At 60.3% G+C, this 12,732-nt stretch overlaps 1 protein-coding gene across 3 annotated transcripts in view; it reads right to left on the bottom strand.

Annotated features, from left to right (window-relative positions):
* The window catches only part of AGAP3 (ArfGAP with GTPase domain, ankyrin repeat and PH domain 3), a 153,678-nt gene that overhangs the window by 107,723 nt on the left and 33,223 nt on the right, over positions 1–12,732 (bottom strand). Inside the window, exon 1 of one of the 3 annotated variants that reach the window (XM_064445300.1) lies at positions 158–1,160. The exons of the other annotated variants lie outside the window; for them this stretch is intronic. Coding sequence (XP_064301370.1) covers positions 158–998 — 841 coding nt within the window. The 5' untranslated portion in view covers positions 999–1,160. Of the gene's footprint in view, positions 1–157; positions 1,161–12,732 lie in introns of those variants that run through there. 3 annotated transcript variants of the gene reach the window in all.

The raw sequence follows: 12,732 nt of genomic DNA, 5'->3' as shown, positions 1-12,732 counted from the left end.
TCCTGAGCACAAACCCCGCAGAGCAACAGGATGCAATCAGGTCCTCATGCCCAGCCCAGGACCTTGGCTGGGATGGGCCAAGGCTGCCTCTGCTCACAGACCCCGTGGGTGGGTGGGGGGCTCTCACCAAGCCAGCAGGTCTCCTGCGCTCACTTACCCAGTGCTCGCAGCGGACCGCTGCCCAGGAGGACGGGCTCGGCACCACCGTGGGGGTCCTTGGGGCACGGGCTGCTGGTGCTGCTGCGCTCTCGCCTTCTGAATCGGTTTGTGAGGAGTCTCCAGAGTCCCCCCGCCTGCCCGGGGTCGGCGTGCAGCCTGCCCCCGACCCTGGCCAGCTCCGGGTAGAGCAGGTCCCGCTTGCTGGGGCAGGTGTGCAGGGAGCTGGCGTCCCCCTCGCTCTTGGTGCGGAGGCGCGCGGGGCGCAGGAGTCCCCCCGACTCCGAGTGCCGCAGCTCGTGGCCCCGGCGCAGGCGGAAGCTGAAGCTTTTGCGCAGGGAGCTGAAGTTCTTCCTGGGGCCGGGGCTGCTCCGGCCGCTGCCCCCGAAGAGGTTCCAGCGGCGGCTGCCCCACAGGGAGCCCCCCCGGAGGAAGCCGGGGCTCTCGGCAGGGTGCGGCTGCCGGGCCGAGGGCAGGAAAGTCATGCTGCTGGGGCGCGGGCGCTGCGCCCCGTCGGGCCCGGCAAGCAGAGGCGCCTCGCCCTCGCCCTCGCCCTCGCCCACCGGGCCCTGCTTGCGGGGCGAGCGCAGCCTGAAGAAGTCCAGCAGGCTGCCGCGGGACCGGGCCGGGGGCGGCGGGGGCAGCAGGGCGCCGGCCGCCAGCCCGTTCCCCGCCGCGCAGAAGCTCTTGGGCCGCCGCCGCTGCTGCTGGGCGGCCTTGAGAGCGGCCTGGACGGCGGGGACGCCCTGCAGGTCCAGGGACTCGCAGACGCTGACGGCGCGGCGGGGGCTCGGCCGCGGGGGGCCCCGGCCCGCCTCGCTCCAGCGCCAGCCCTCCGCCATCGTCAGCTGCGGGGCTGCCCCATGGCCCCGGGCCGCCCGCCGCTCTGGGCCGCTGCCGGCGCGGGCGGCCGGCCCCGGGGAGGCGGCGCCGCGGGACCCCGCACGCCGCCCGCTGCCTGCCGGCTCCCACGCCGCGCCGGCATGCCCGGGCCGCGCTCCGGCGCGCCGCCAGCGCGGGGCCGGGCCCGCCCCGGAACGGGGCCGGGGCCGGGGCCGGGGCCGCCCCGCGCACTGCGCCCTCCCTGGGCCGCCGCCCGCCCCCGACGCCCCGGGCACCGAGCCCCGGGCGGGCAGGCGCTGCCCTCCGCCCGGCCCCGCGCACGCCTCCCCCGCGGCGTCCGGCTGCAGCCCCGGGGCAGGGCCCTGTCACCGCCCGGCCGCCCTCGGTGCCCGCAGCGGCCACCTACAGCCGGGGAGCGGCGGCGCTGCCCGCCCGGCCCGCGCCCGCAGCGCCGGGCAGGGCCGCCCGCAGCGCCCGGCCGGGGCCGGGGTCGGGGCCGGGGCCGGGGCCGGGGCCGGGGCCGGGGCCGGGGTCCCTCGCCCCGGCGCGAGGCCGGCCGTGCCCGCCAGGGGGCGCAGCGCCCCCGCTCGCCGCTGCCGCCGGGCGCCCTCGCGCGGCTCCGGGGGGCGGCACCGGAGGGACGCGCGCACACACCCCCCCCCCCGCGGGGCCCGCCTGCCGCCCCCCGCCCCTCCGTCGGCCGCCCGTCGCTCCGCCGCCCTCCCGCGCCGGGCCCCCGCTCGCTGCCCCGGCCACGGCCCCACCGCTCGTCCCGCACCGCGGGTGTCCGCCCAAGCGCAGGAGCCGAGCCCCGGCCGCAGGAGCGTGCCTTGCCCCGTGCCTAACGGCCCCGCAGCTCCCTCCCTGCTCCTGTCGCCCAGACCCCTCCCTCCGCCACCCTGCCCCACCGCCCCCGGGCCCGCGCCCCAGCCGCTGCCTCACGCCCTCTCGCCGCCAGCTCCCCCTTCCTAAATCTGTGCCTCGCCAGCAAACGCCAGCAGCTGCCACGGGGCTCTTTCTCCACCGCAGACGATGATGTTAAAGAGCAGCCCTGCGCTCAGAAACCCTTGAAAAGCCTCAGCACATCCAGAAGCCCCCCTGACCCACAGCTGACTGCGGAGGGGGGCCCGGGACCCAGGGGTGAGCACAATCATCTCAGCCAGAGCTTCACTCCCACCTTGCTCCAGAGAAAAGTGGTTTTCCTTCATCATTAAGCTCTGGCCCTCCTTCCCGGATGCTTCCTCCAGAGCCCTAACGCAGCGCCTCCTCCACCTCTTCCCTAGCACCCCACACCTTTGCCACCTGCAGCACAGTCCCTGGCTCCAGCACCGCCCCAGGACCCTTCTCCTCCTCTCTTTTTCCTAATGTGTTTTCCCTCTCCCTGGCTTTTCTCCTTCTCAGCGCAAGCACAATCTTCTCGCCCTGGGGGGGAGGAAGAAAAGATGCTTGACTCGCCCTTGAAATTATTTTTACCTCTCTGAAGGCTCTGTCTGCTAAAACAGCCTAGGTCTGCCCCTGCCTCTCAAAGCCTCTCCAGGGAACATCTTAATATGAGCACCTCCTTCTCCCTCTCCTTATCCATCCAGGGAGTTCTTTGATGCCACTGCCTCAACTCTTCCAAAATCCCACCAGCTTTTTGGCCTCTGCTCTCTTTTCAGCCCCTCATCCTCTCCACAATATGCCCTCATGATTTTCTTGGACCCCCCCATCTCCTCTCCAGTTCTGCATGGATGCACCCAGCCCTGGTCATTGCCTGCAGCCCTAGGACACAGCTAAATCCCACCTCGCCATGAGTGACCACCAGGTTCAGCCTTTCCTCTTCCCAGTGCACAGCCAACACCTCAGCCAAGCCCCTTCCATCCTCTCCTAAACCCAAGGGTTCCGCCATCCACCCCCGCTTCCACCTCAGCCTGTTAGTAACACAGACCACCATCACCACGCTGCACAAGCAATCGCCCAGCAGCCTCTTCCCTTAGCTGGAGGCCCTTCTCTTCCCTCGACTTTTTTGCACCTTTCAGACAGTGAAATCTCTGCTCAGCAGTACACCCTCCCAGCTACAAGGTGCTGAACACACGGAGCAGCTACCTAGACTGAGGATCACCCAAAAGATGCCCCTGCCCACACCATGTCAGTGCTTCTTGGGCAGAAGATGGGATGCATCCAGCTCCCCTCCCTCCCAAGCCAACGGGCACCGATGTCTGAAACCAAGCAGAAGGCGCCTGACAATCTGCCAAAGCCACAGCTCTGCCATCTGTGCCAAGGTCACAGGAACGCGCGAGCTGCCAGACTGGATCCGACCCTCATCCACATCATCTGGTGTCCCGTCTCCCAGGAGCAGCCGCACTGCAGCGAGGAGCGAGGAATTCTGCAGAAAGCAATTACGAGGGAACATCTTCCAAAGAGCGCTGAACACCAGACGAGGCTGCCTGCAGAGACCGTGACGTCTCCGTCACCGGAGATGTCAGCACCGATCGCACAGGCGCCTGCCAGGAGTAATTCAGGCACAGGTAACCAGTCTCTGAGCAGGGAGCCGGACCAGTAACCTCGCAAGCTCCTTCCCAGCCATGCTCTGCACAGCTCCTCGCTCCTGGGGATTGGAAGTTGCTCCTGGAACAAAGCAGGGCCACCCATACTCATCCCTTCCCAACATCCCGGGTTTAACTTCTCCTGTAACAATGCCACATGGTCCATCTTTTATATGAATCTCATCTTTTCAAAATATTCTGGCGCGTTCTGGGCTTTAAGGTATCACTGAATCACAGAAATATCTGCTGGAAAAGACTCCAAGATAGGATGTACCGCACACTGCCCTGCCGAGGTGGGACCAGACGTGCACGATCACCCCGAGAGGCGTCTGCCTGACCCATCCCAATGGCCTCCCTAAGCCCACTGCTGCACTGCACCGCCCTCGCTGCTCCTGTCCTTCCCCTCCCACAATCTCATCCGAATCCCCTTGTCTGCATATAAAGCCAATTACTTCTGCCACACCCTTACCAGCTGTGAAAGATAACACTGCATTCTTCCCTACAACCTTACACGTACTGAGAAACAGAGTTCCCCTCAACTGACAAAGTTCCCTTCACTGACCCACCAAGGATCATATTTTTAAAGCTATTGGTGTTTTTAATTCATTCCCTTCAATTCTTTAGATTTTTCCTACCACCTGTTTTTAAACGCAGTGCCAGAACCTGGGCACAACATTCAGCTGAGGCCTCCAGCAGCACTGAGAAAAATAGACATACAACATCCATATTGCTGCATCCCAAGAAGATATTGGTCTTTACCAGAGTAACAGCCTAACGATATTTTTACCTAATTAGCCTGCTAAGAGGGAAAGGTTGATATGATCCCCTTAGCATTATTCCTACAGAAACAACAGACATCTAAAATAAAATAGAATAAAATGGAGCCCAGATACAACATCTGGTGGCAGAGGGCTGCAGGTAGGGTGCTTGCACCTAAGGACGGGCTCAAACCCTGCCAGATCTCAACAGCACATGGGCTCTGGCAGCCTCTTCAGCAACTATGGCTGAAATGGCAACGTGTGGAGGAACTGTCCTGCCAATGAGACCGGGAAACCAGAAGCCATCGGTGTTCAGAGACAGCCACCCTGAAATATGCCCCCCACACCTTCTACTGTCTTTTCTTAGGCAGTTTACTCCATGGTTATACCAGGTTTGACCAGCACTGTGGGCGTATCTAATGCAATGAATGCGTGAATCTAATGAAAGGTTACATGGTCCAAATTCACCCGCCCAGTGGGAAGGGGCTGCTGCTGGAGCCCCCCGTGCCACGCAGGTCTCCGGAAGCAGACGAGCTCCGCGAGCTGGGATGCAAGAGGGACATCGTCCTTATGCAATCCTGGCCTGGGGCAGGTGCCTGGGGACAGAAGCAAGTTAGTCTCTTACCAGTACCTTTATGAGTCACACTCATGTTACAAATATTATGGCAATGAACATCTGGCTTAAATTAATGAAAAGCCATGAGAGGCTAAACAACAGCTGCACTGGAAGACACTCAGAATGTCAGGGAACTTTCCACTGCTGGCTGGTCCCCAGTGTGAAGTTCAGGGTGGAGCCCCAAAACAGAAAAGAAGTCTGAACCGTGACTGATCAAATGTTCCGCTTCCTCCAGACCTAACCGGCATTGGTATTTCTGCTCCAGCTACCTGCAGATGCAAAGGTTTTTTTGCAAGGGGACATCCATCCTGGAGGATGAGATGGCTGCATTCACCATCCCACCTGGGTTTGAAGGTGCTGTCGCTCTGCAGAGGTGCCCAAGTCTGGGAGACCCACTGCAGCAAGCCGAACGTCCAGCACGGATGAGGGACCGGCACTGCGGCGTCTAAGAATGCCTCGCAGTTGGGGATGGAGGGATGAGGTTCCCAGCACGCACAGAGCTGTCAGTTTTCAGCGCCCTGGCAGCAGGCAGATGCCAGCAGCAGACCAGGTGGACGGGAGAGACCTCAGCCAGGCCTGGGACCTACGTGCCAGTGGGGCTGCAGAGTGCCGGAGGCCGGCAGCCCCACACAGACCGTGCCGGCAGCGGGACTGTGGGCAGACCAGGCTTAGTCCCACTGCCCAGGCAGTGCTGCCAGGGGGCAGAGACAGGACGGGGTGCGGCGACAACACTGCACTTGGGCCAGGCTGCGGGCTGCCCAGGACCCCCGGCGCACACTCTCCAGCCCGACCGCTGTGAACGGCGCGAGGCCGGAGCTGCGGAGCGGGAGGGCTCTGTGCAGTGCCACGGGACGGCAGCCGAGCCCGTCGCGGCCGCAGGACCCCGAGCCCGGTGCCAGGAGCGCGTCAGAGCTGCCAGGCTCTGCAGACCAGCTCCAGCCGGCTCGGCCGCACACCAGGAATACTGATGAGGCTCTGCCCGAACAGGGAGCATCTGGGGGCGCAGCCTCCGCTGCCCGGCCGTGGGGTGCGCGGCGCCGCAGCCCCCGCAGCCCCGCGTCACAGCCTGCGCTGCCGCACGCAGGCCGGCTGCCAGCGCGTCAGCAGCAGGCCGCGCACAGCCGTCACTCGGGGAGGCGGCTGCGGGGCAAGGCCCTGCCTGCTGGCCCCACAGGGCAGGGACAGAGCCATCCTCTGCCCCCCCAGAAGGAGGGCCAAGGAGACGGAGCCGTCTGCCCCGACCCAGAGCGGAGGGATGCTGCCACAGCTGAGTTCAGCCACAGCCAGGCTCTGGGCACAGCTGTGGGGCTCCAGCATCCAGCACAGCCAGAGACCGCAAATCGCTCCAGCTCTGCCGTGATAACCCTTTCTGGTCAACCCAACCGACCCACTCACAAGAGGCAATACCCCCTCCCTCTCCACCGACAAAGCATCCACCAGCCCAGCAGCCCCCTGCAAACCCCCAGGGTCTCAGACTGGAGAAACCAGGCATTGCTCCAGGTCGGAGCTCCCGCAGAGCCCCTCGCTGCCCTGCGTGCCAGCTGGAGCCCCGGTGCCCTGCCATGCCGCCCTTCCCCTTTTGCAGGCCAGAGCTGTGGGTTTGACACCTGCAGGCCTGACGCTGAATGACCTCTTGAAGTGAGCGATCGCTCAGAGCTGGCTGTTGCCTACAATTTCGATGGAGAGAGGAGGAACACGCCCAGCCAGCAAACAGTTAACAAAAGCCAGGAAGTAAACAGAAAAGGCACACAAGAGCCTGAACTCAGCATTGACTCTCTCCCTCCTCCCACACGCTCTGCACACCCCCAGCTCAGGTCCTGCCTACAAACCTCGCCACCGCTGACGAGGAAATTACTGCTTTCTCCCTGCTGGGATTTACAGCGCTGAAGCAAACCACCCCCTTCCCACATGCTGTGAGGTCATGCCCATGTCACCCAAACCATCCCGCACCACCCCATCCCCGCAGCACCACGCACGCAGGGCACAGGCACCCTCTCGCCCATGACGAAAGGAAGCTGAGCACCAAATCGCCACCAGCCCCCCGGTGAGGGCAGCCATGCTGCAGACCCCACGCCAACACGCTGCAGGACAGATGCAGAGGCTCTGCTTCCTAAGCCGTACAGACCCCAATGCCACAGGGAAGCCCCGGAAGATAATGCTTTGAGATGTTATCTCCTGGGGCTTGCTAGAAGATCAAGGCAGCCATCACTTCTGCTCATTAAACCACACCCCCGGGGACTCCTGCAAGCAGGGGTGTTAATACCAGTGTCCTGACTAAATCTCAGCCTCTGCTTAGGTGCAGTCAGTCTGGTACCTCCACCCCAAGACACCAGGTAGACTCGCTGTAATGTCAGCATAGGCACCACGCTGTATTTCCACAGTCCTTCCATGCTCCTCACTGGCCTTGCAGGAGAGGCTTGAGCAATGGGAAGAGGACTAAAGGAGACCTCTTCAGGTCCTCAAGCCCAGCCCTTGCCCTGGCTTTAAAATCCCTCCCATAATCATCATTTACAACAGTGAAAATCCTCTAGCTCATTACAAAAGCAGTGGAGGAAAGGAGAAACGACAAGAAAAATACCAAAGGGGTGAAGCTAAGAGACGGACAGTGCAGAAGTAAGGCTCAGAGGGCAGGTAAATAAAACTGGAGGTCAGGAGGAGAACACAGCCTCCTGGTCAGGGGGTCGAAGGTACTGAAAAATCCCCCCACATCTCAACAGAAAGTCAGAGATCCTGCAGCAGCCTATGAAGGACGGCCGCAGAGCCAGCTCCTTGATGGATCAGGAGGGCAGAGGAGACCTCCAGACCTCCCCAGCTCAAGGCCAGCCCTCACAGAAAGGCTAGGGAGTTCGCTCAGAGGATCAAAGCCAAGAAACCTCCCAAGGAGGGGGCTGCACGGGGGAGCAGCGCCCCTTGCTGCTTCCCCATCAAGCGGCCAGCTCGGAGCGGTGCTCCCGGCCTCGCCGGCCAGGCTGGGGTGTCAGTACACCCACACAAAGCGCTGCCTGCAGCGGGGAGGAAACACTTCCCAGGTACGGAGAGCCTCAAAAACGAAACAGTCCTGCCCCACAACGGGGGGAAACCAGCTATGCTGAACACTGATGCTGAAGGAAGTCTGTGCGATGTCTGTGCAGGCCCTGTCACTGCCCTCGAAATGCCCTGCTACCCTCGCCGCGCGCCTGTGAGGCCAGGCAGCACTCGTCCCACCCTGGAGGGACACAGGCTCGAAGGCCACACGGCCACGATGCAGCGCAGCGCTGTGCAGCAATGCGCAAGCACGGCCTCTCTGCCTCACCTCCCGTTCTAGCTGAGCTGCCCGTTACAGGTCACTGCGCCGCTGTCGCATCGCACGCCCAGCGGATAAGGGACATTCCTACACCCGTATGAAAAGCCCCCGCCCTGGCAGAGGATGGAGCCTGGATCCCCAAAGCCAGGTCTGCACTGACCAGACACGCCACCCGTCCTCAGGTCCTTCTTGTTCTGTTGCACGTGGCATCGCCCAGACACCACAAACAAAATGCACGGGCATTATGGGAGCAGCAGACACCAGCAGAAGGTGGGACTGGAAAGGCATTCAGCTCTACAAATAGGAAGGAAGCCCAGAAACCTGAACAGGCTGCTCCCAACAGAGCTTCCCAAAGCTATCCGAGACCAGTCCTCCCTGGAACACGTGGAAAACAATTGCACTGTAAAAAGCCATGAAAAGGTCCTGCCCTTCTTCCCCGTCCCCTACAGGTACCTCAAGAACAAGAGAGGAGGTAAAGGAAGTATTTTCAAAAAACAAGCCAAAAAGCCCGAGAGACTGATAACAACGTGAGATGCTCACATGGAACTAAGCACCCCAACGAATGCCTTCAAATACCATTCTACCTAGCGCTTCTACCTTGTCATCCTCCCGAGGAACAGCTCAGTAACTAACATCAGCACGCAAAGGCAGAGATTGCTTTGCCACAAACAAGAGAGTCAGTAGTGAGAGCAGCATTTGTAAACTCTGCTGTATCACACCTGGTGCAGGGTAATTACAGCACTCCAGCCAGTAACAAAGCTCTCCAGAAAAGCCAAACCAGCTTCCTCCCAGCGGAACAGGCCACAGACCTCACGTTTTAGCTGAAACTCTCATTAGCAATTGTTTTAGAAAAGGAAATGCAACTTTTAGGATGTTAAAAAATGTAGACGTCATCTAGCATATGAAACTAAGATTTACAACAAAATGGTACTGGTGAGAACGTGCATTTCATTAAACCCACTCGCATCTTCAGATAGTGCAACAAGGACCCGGAACAAGCCAGAGCCACCCTCCAGCCTGCAACGCCGCGGCAGCCTGCAGCAGGTGCCGAGCCGGAGCCCCTGCTGCAGCTGGACGAGTGTTAGCTGTCTCCTCCTGCTCCCGCCTAGGTACAAGGGTCCGAGGCTCCGACACCGGGAGCCCTGAGAGGGAATTCCTGCACGCGTCTCCACAGGCAGGACAGCATCTCCTCCCACCGCCCTCCCCGCAGTCGCGCAGCTCACTCGCCGGGGCACGGGGCAGCTCCCTTTCACGATCCCTCCAGGCTAACAGTCAACTTGAGCTTTATTTTCATTACCTGCTTGCCCGTTACCCAAGGTAACTTTAGGCGGCTATCTAAATGCCCACCACGCCATGCGATCATCAGCCTCAGCCAAAAGAAAAACTAGAAGACATGTGCAGAACATGAACTTCAACAAAACATTTCATACAGCGAGAAGGGGAAAAAATAGTTACCATGAAAGAGGTGGACATTAGCAGAACAACTGTGAAGTTTTCATCTACAGACTAAATCGACCGAGCGCTTCCCGGGCATGGGCCTGCCGACACCGAACTGCCAGTACCTCTGGTTGCTTGCATTCAAGAAAAGAGCTGAACGCTGAGCTCTTCACTGCAGCGCTCAGGCTGTGACCCAAAACTGCCTCCATGTCCAGGACAAGGGAGGTGGCAAATGCAACACCAGTGTTGAACAGCAGGTCAGGGGGACTCCCGGGAACCTTGGACCAGCCACCTAACATCCAGAATGGGAACATCATTGAAAATTATGAAGAGCAAAGCAAGCAGGAATGCAGACAGATGCAATGTCCTGGAAAAGAATCGGTATGGATTTTGTCAGTGGCAGTCGCGCCTTGCAGAAAGATGTCATCTCCTTTTGAAAGATGAACAAAACCCTCTGAGCTCAGGAGATGCAGCTGGTCCAGCTGCACTATGGACGTCCAGTGTCAGCTGGACCAGGAACCTCCACCGAATGCTCTCAAGTGGAAGGAGAAGGGGAGCCCTTGGGTGGATGAACAGCTGGTTAAAAGGGGAGAAGGAATGCCAGAAGACTACTGTCTCAGTGTCCAGTTCTGTTTAATATCTTTATCGATGATCTGGGTGAGGGGATCAAGGGCACCCTCAGGGAGTTTTCAAATGACACCAAGTTGGGTGGGAGTGTTGATCTGCTGGAGGGCAGGGAGGCTCTGCAGAGGGACCTGCACAGGCTGCATCGATGGGCCGAGGCCAGTTGGGTGAGGTTTAACAAGGCCCAGTGCCGGGTCCTGCCCTCGGGTCACACCAGCCCCAGGCAGCGCCCCAGGCCTGGGGCAGAGGGGCTGGGAAGTGCCCGGCGGAGAAGGCCCTGGGGGTGCTGGCTGACAGCCGGCTGGGCATGAGCCAGCAGTGCCCGGGTGGCCAAGGAGGCCACCAGCCCCCGGGCTTGTGTCAGCACTGGGGTGGCCAGCAGGGGCCGGGCAGGGATGGGGCCCCTGTGCTCGGCCCTGGGGAGGCCCCACCTCGAGTGCTGGGCTCAGGTTTGGGCCCCTCGGGACAAGAAGGGCCTGGAGGGGCTGGAGCGTGTCCAGAGAAGGGCAGCGGGGCTGGGGCAGGGTCTGGAGCACAAGTGTGCTGGGGGGCGGCTGAGGGGGCTGGGGGGGTTTAGCCTGGAGAAGGGGGGGCTGAGGGGAGCCCTTCTCGCTCTCTGCAGCTGCCTGAGAGGGGCTGGAGTGAGGGGGGGGCTGGTCTCTGCTCCCAAGTCACCAGTGACAGGACGAGAGGGAACGGCCTCAGGCTGCGCCAGGGGAGGTTTGGGTTGGGTGTGAGGGAAATGCCTTCCCTGCCAGAGGGGTCAGGGGTTGGCACAGGCTGCCCAGGGAGGTGGGGGAGTCACCGTCCCTGGGGGGGTTTAAAAGATGTAGATGTGGCGCTGACGGACATGGTTCAGTGATGGACTTGGCAGTGTTAGGTTAACAGTTGTACTTGATGATCTTAAATGTCTTTTCCAACCTAAATGATTCTATGACTCAGCGATTCTCTGATTCTATGAAGGAGGTCACCAAGGCAGTACCGAGAAGCCGGTGCTGGGAGCTGTGCTCCTCCAGACACCCACGCCTTGCCTGGGCGCGGGGCGAGCGGTGGGACAACAGCTTCGGCAGGGAGCGCTACGCTGCCGAGGGCACCGGTCCTGGGCGCCCGTGGGACGGAGCTACCCAGCCTCCCGGGATGAGCAGCTGGGCCGAGGAGCGGCGCTGGGGTTCAAGGACAGCCATGTCCATCAAGACAACGACCCTGGCTTCCCAAGCATAACATGGGTGCTGGGCAGCTATGGCTGTCCGGGCACAGAGCCCTCGGCTGCAACGGGCAGCACGGGCAGACATGTGAAATGGCACGGAGGAAGGAGAACCGGGAACGAGCCAGAAAGCGACATTACAGCACTTTATAAAATCCATCCTTTACCCCCACGTTGAATGCCGTGTTCTGGTCCCCGACTCAGAAGGGACACAAAGACCTCCCATGAAATGAACAGAGAAGGGATCTGTCAGCCTAAGGAGGAGGCAGCCAAGGGGGTGAGGCTCCCACTCTATGATCTGACCTCCAGCGCGCTGCACAGGCGAGTAACAAACAGCATCTTGCAGCAGAAATGCTGGGGAAAGTCAAATTAAACCGGTGAGTTTCAAAACAACAGGAGCACTTCTTGCCGTGCCGTGCTGTCCAGGCTGCGGCCTCCTTGCCACAGGAGGTTGCGGATACTCAAAGCTCACCCCATTCAAAAGCAATTAAGCAAGATCATAGAAGAAAATCTAATCAGCACTATTAAATGTGCAGGCACTGCCACTGGCACAGGAGTGCCTCACAACACACCGCTGGATGCGGGGTCAGCCAGGGAAATATTACTGTATGTTCCTCTTGGTTTCACCTGATTCCCGAGGGATTTGCTTTCAGCTGTCTTCTAAGAGGATATTGGGCTAAACTGAACTTTGGTCTGAATCAGCACAACCTTCCTCAAACAGACCCTTGGGTTCTCTGACCACCCTTGTAACCCATTTCTGCTCCTGTTTCCATCAAAGTCCTCTTCCCTGTGACAGGCATCGTGCAAAGCCTCCTGGAGGAAATCTCAGCCATGCCTTAAACAAGGACACTGCTGTTTCCATGTCACATCTTCTCCCTAGGTAGTGCAGGGCTGCACTTGCCATTTTGATGGACACGCCACTGTAGACATACCCCCTGTAAGGACATTGCTCCAAGAACTGTCACAGCGTAAACCAACCCAGGCTATGACTTCAGAGTGAACAGTGCAGCACAACTTCAAGGGAAAATAATACTAAATAAGCCAAAATTCCCATTGCAGCTTACTAACCTGGAGCTCTCGGCGCACTTTCTCCATAAGCCTGGGAGCCTCAGACCCAGCAGCTTCTGGATAACGAGTTCCTCAGATCCCTCTGGCCTTGGGGTATCATCCTGCCCTCATGGCAAGAGAAGCCAGATCTGGGCTTTCCAGGAGAGACAGACCAGGGAGAGGGACACAGCAGGAATGTGCCCAGGGAGACGGAGACCACCGGGTGACCAGGGCCGCGG

Source organism: Phalacrocorax carbo, chromosome 2 (assembly GCF_963921805.1).
Source record: "Phalacrocorax carbo chromosome 2, bPhaCar2.1, whole genome shotgun sequence".
Classification (NCBI taxonomy): Eukaryota; Metazoa; Chordata; class Aves; order Suliformes; family Phalacrocoracidae; genus Phalacrocorax; species Phalacrocorax carbo.
Note: the sequence above shows the minus strand (reverse complement) of the source record. Positions and strands in the feature narration are given on the sequence as shown.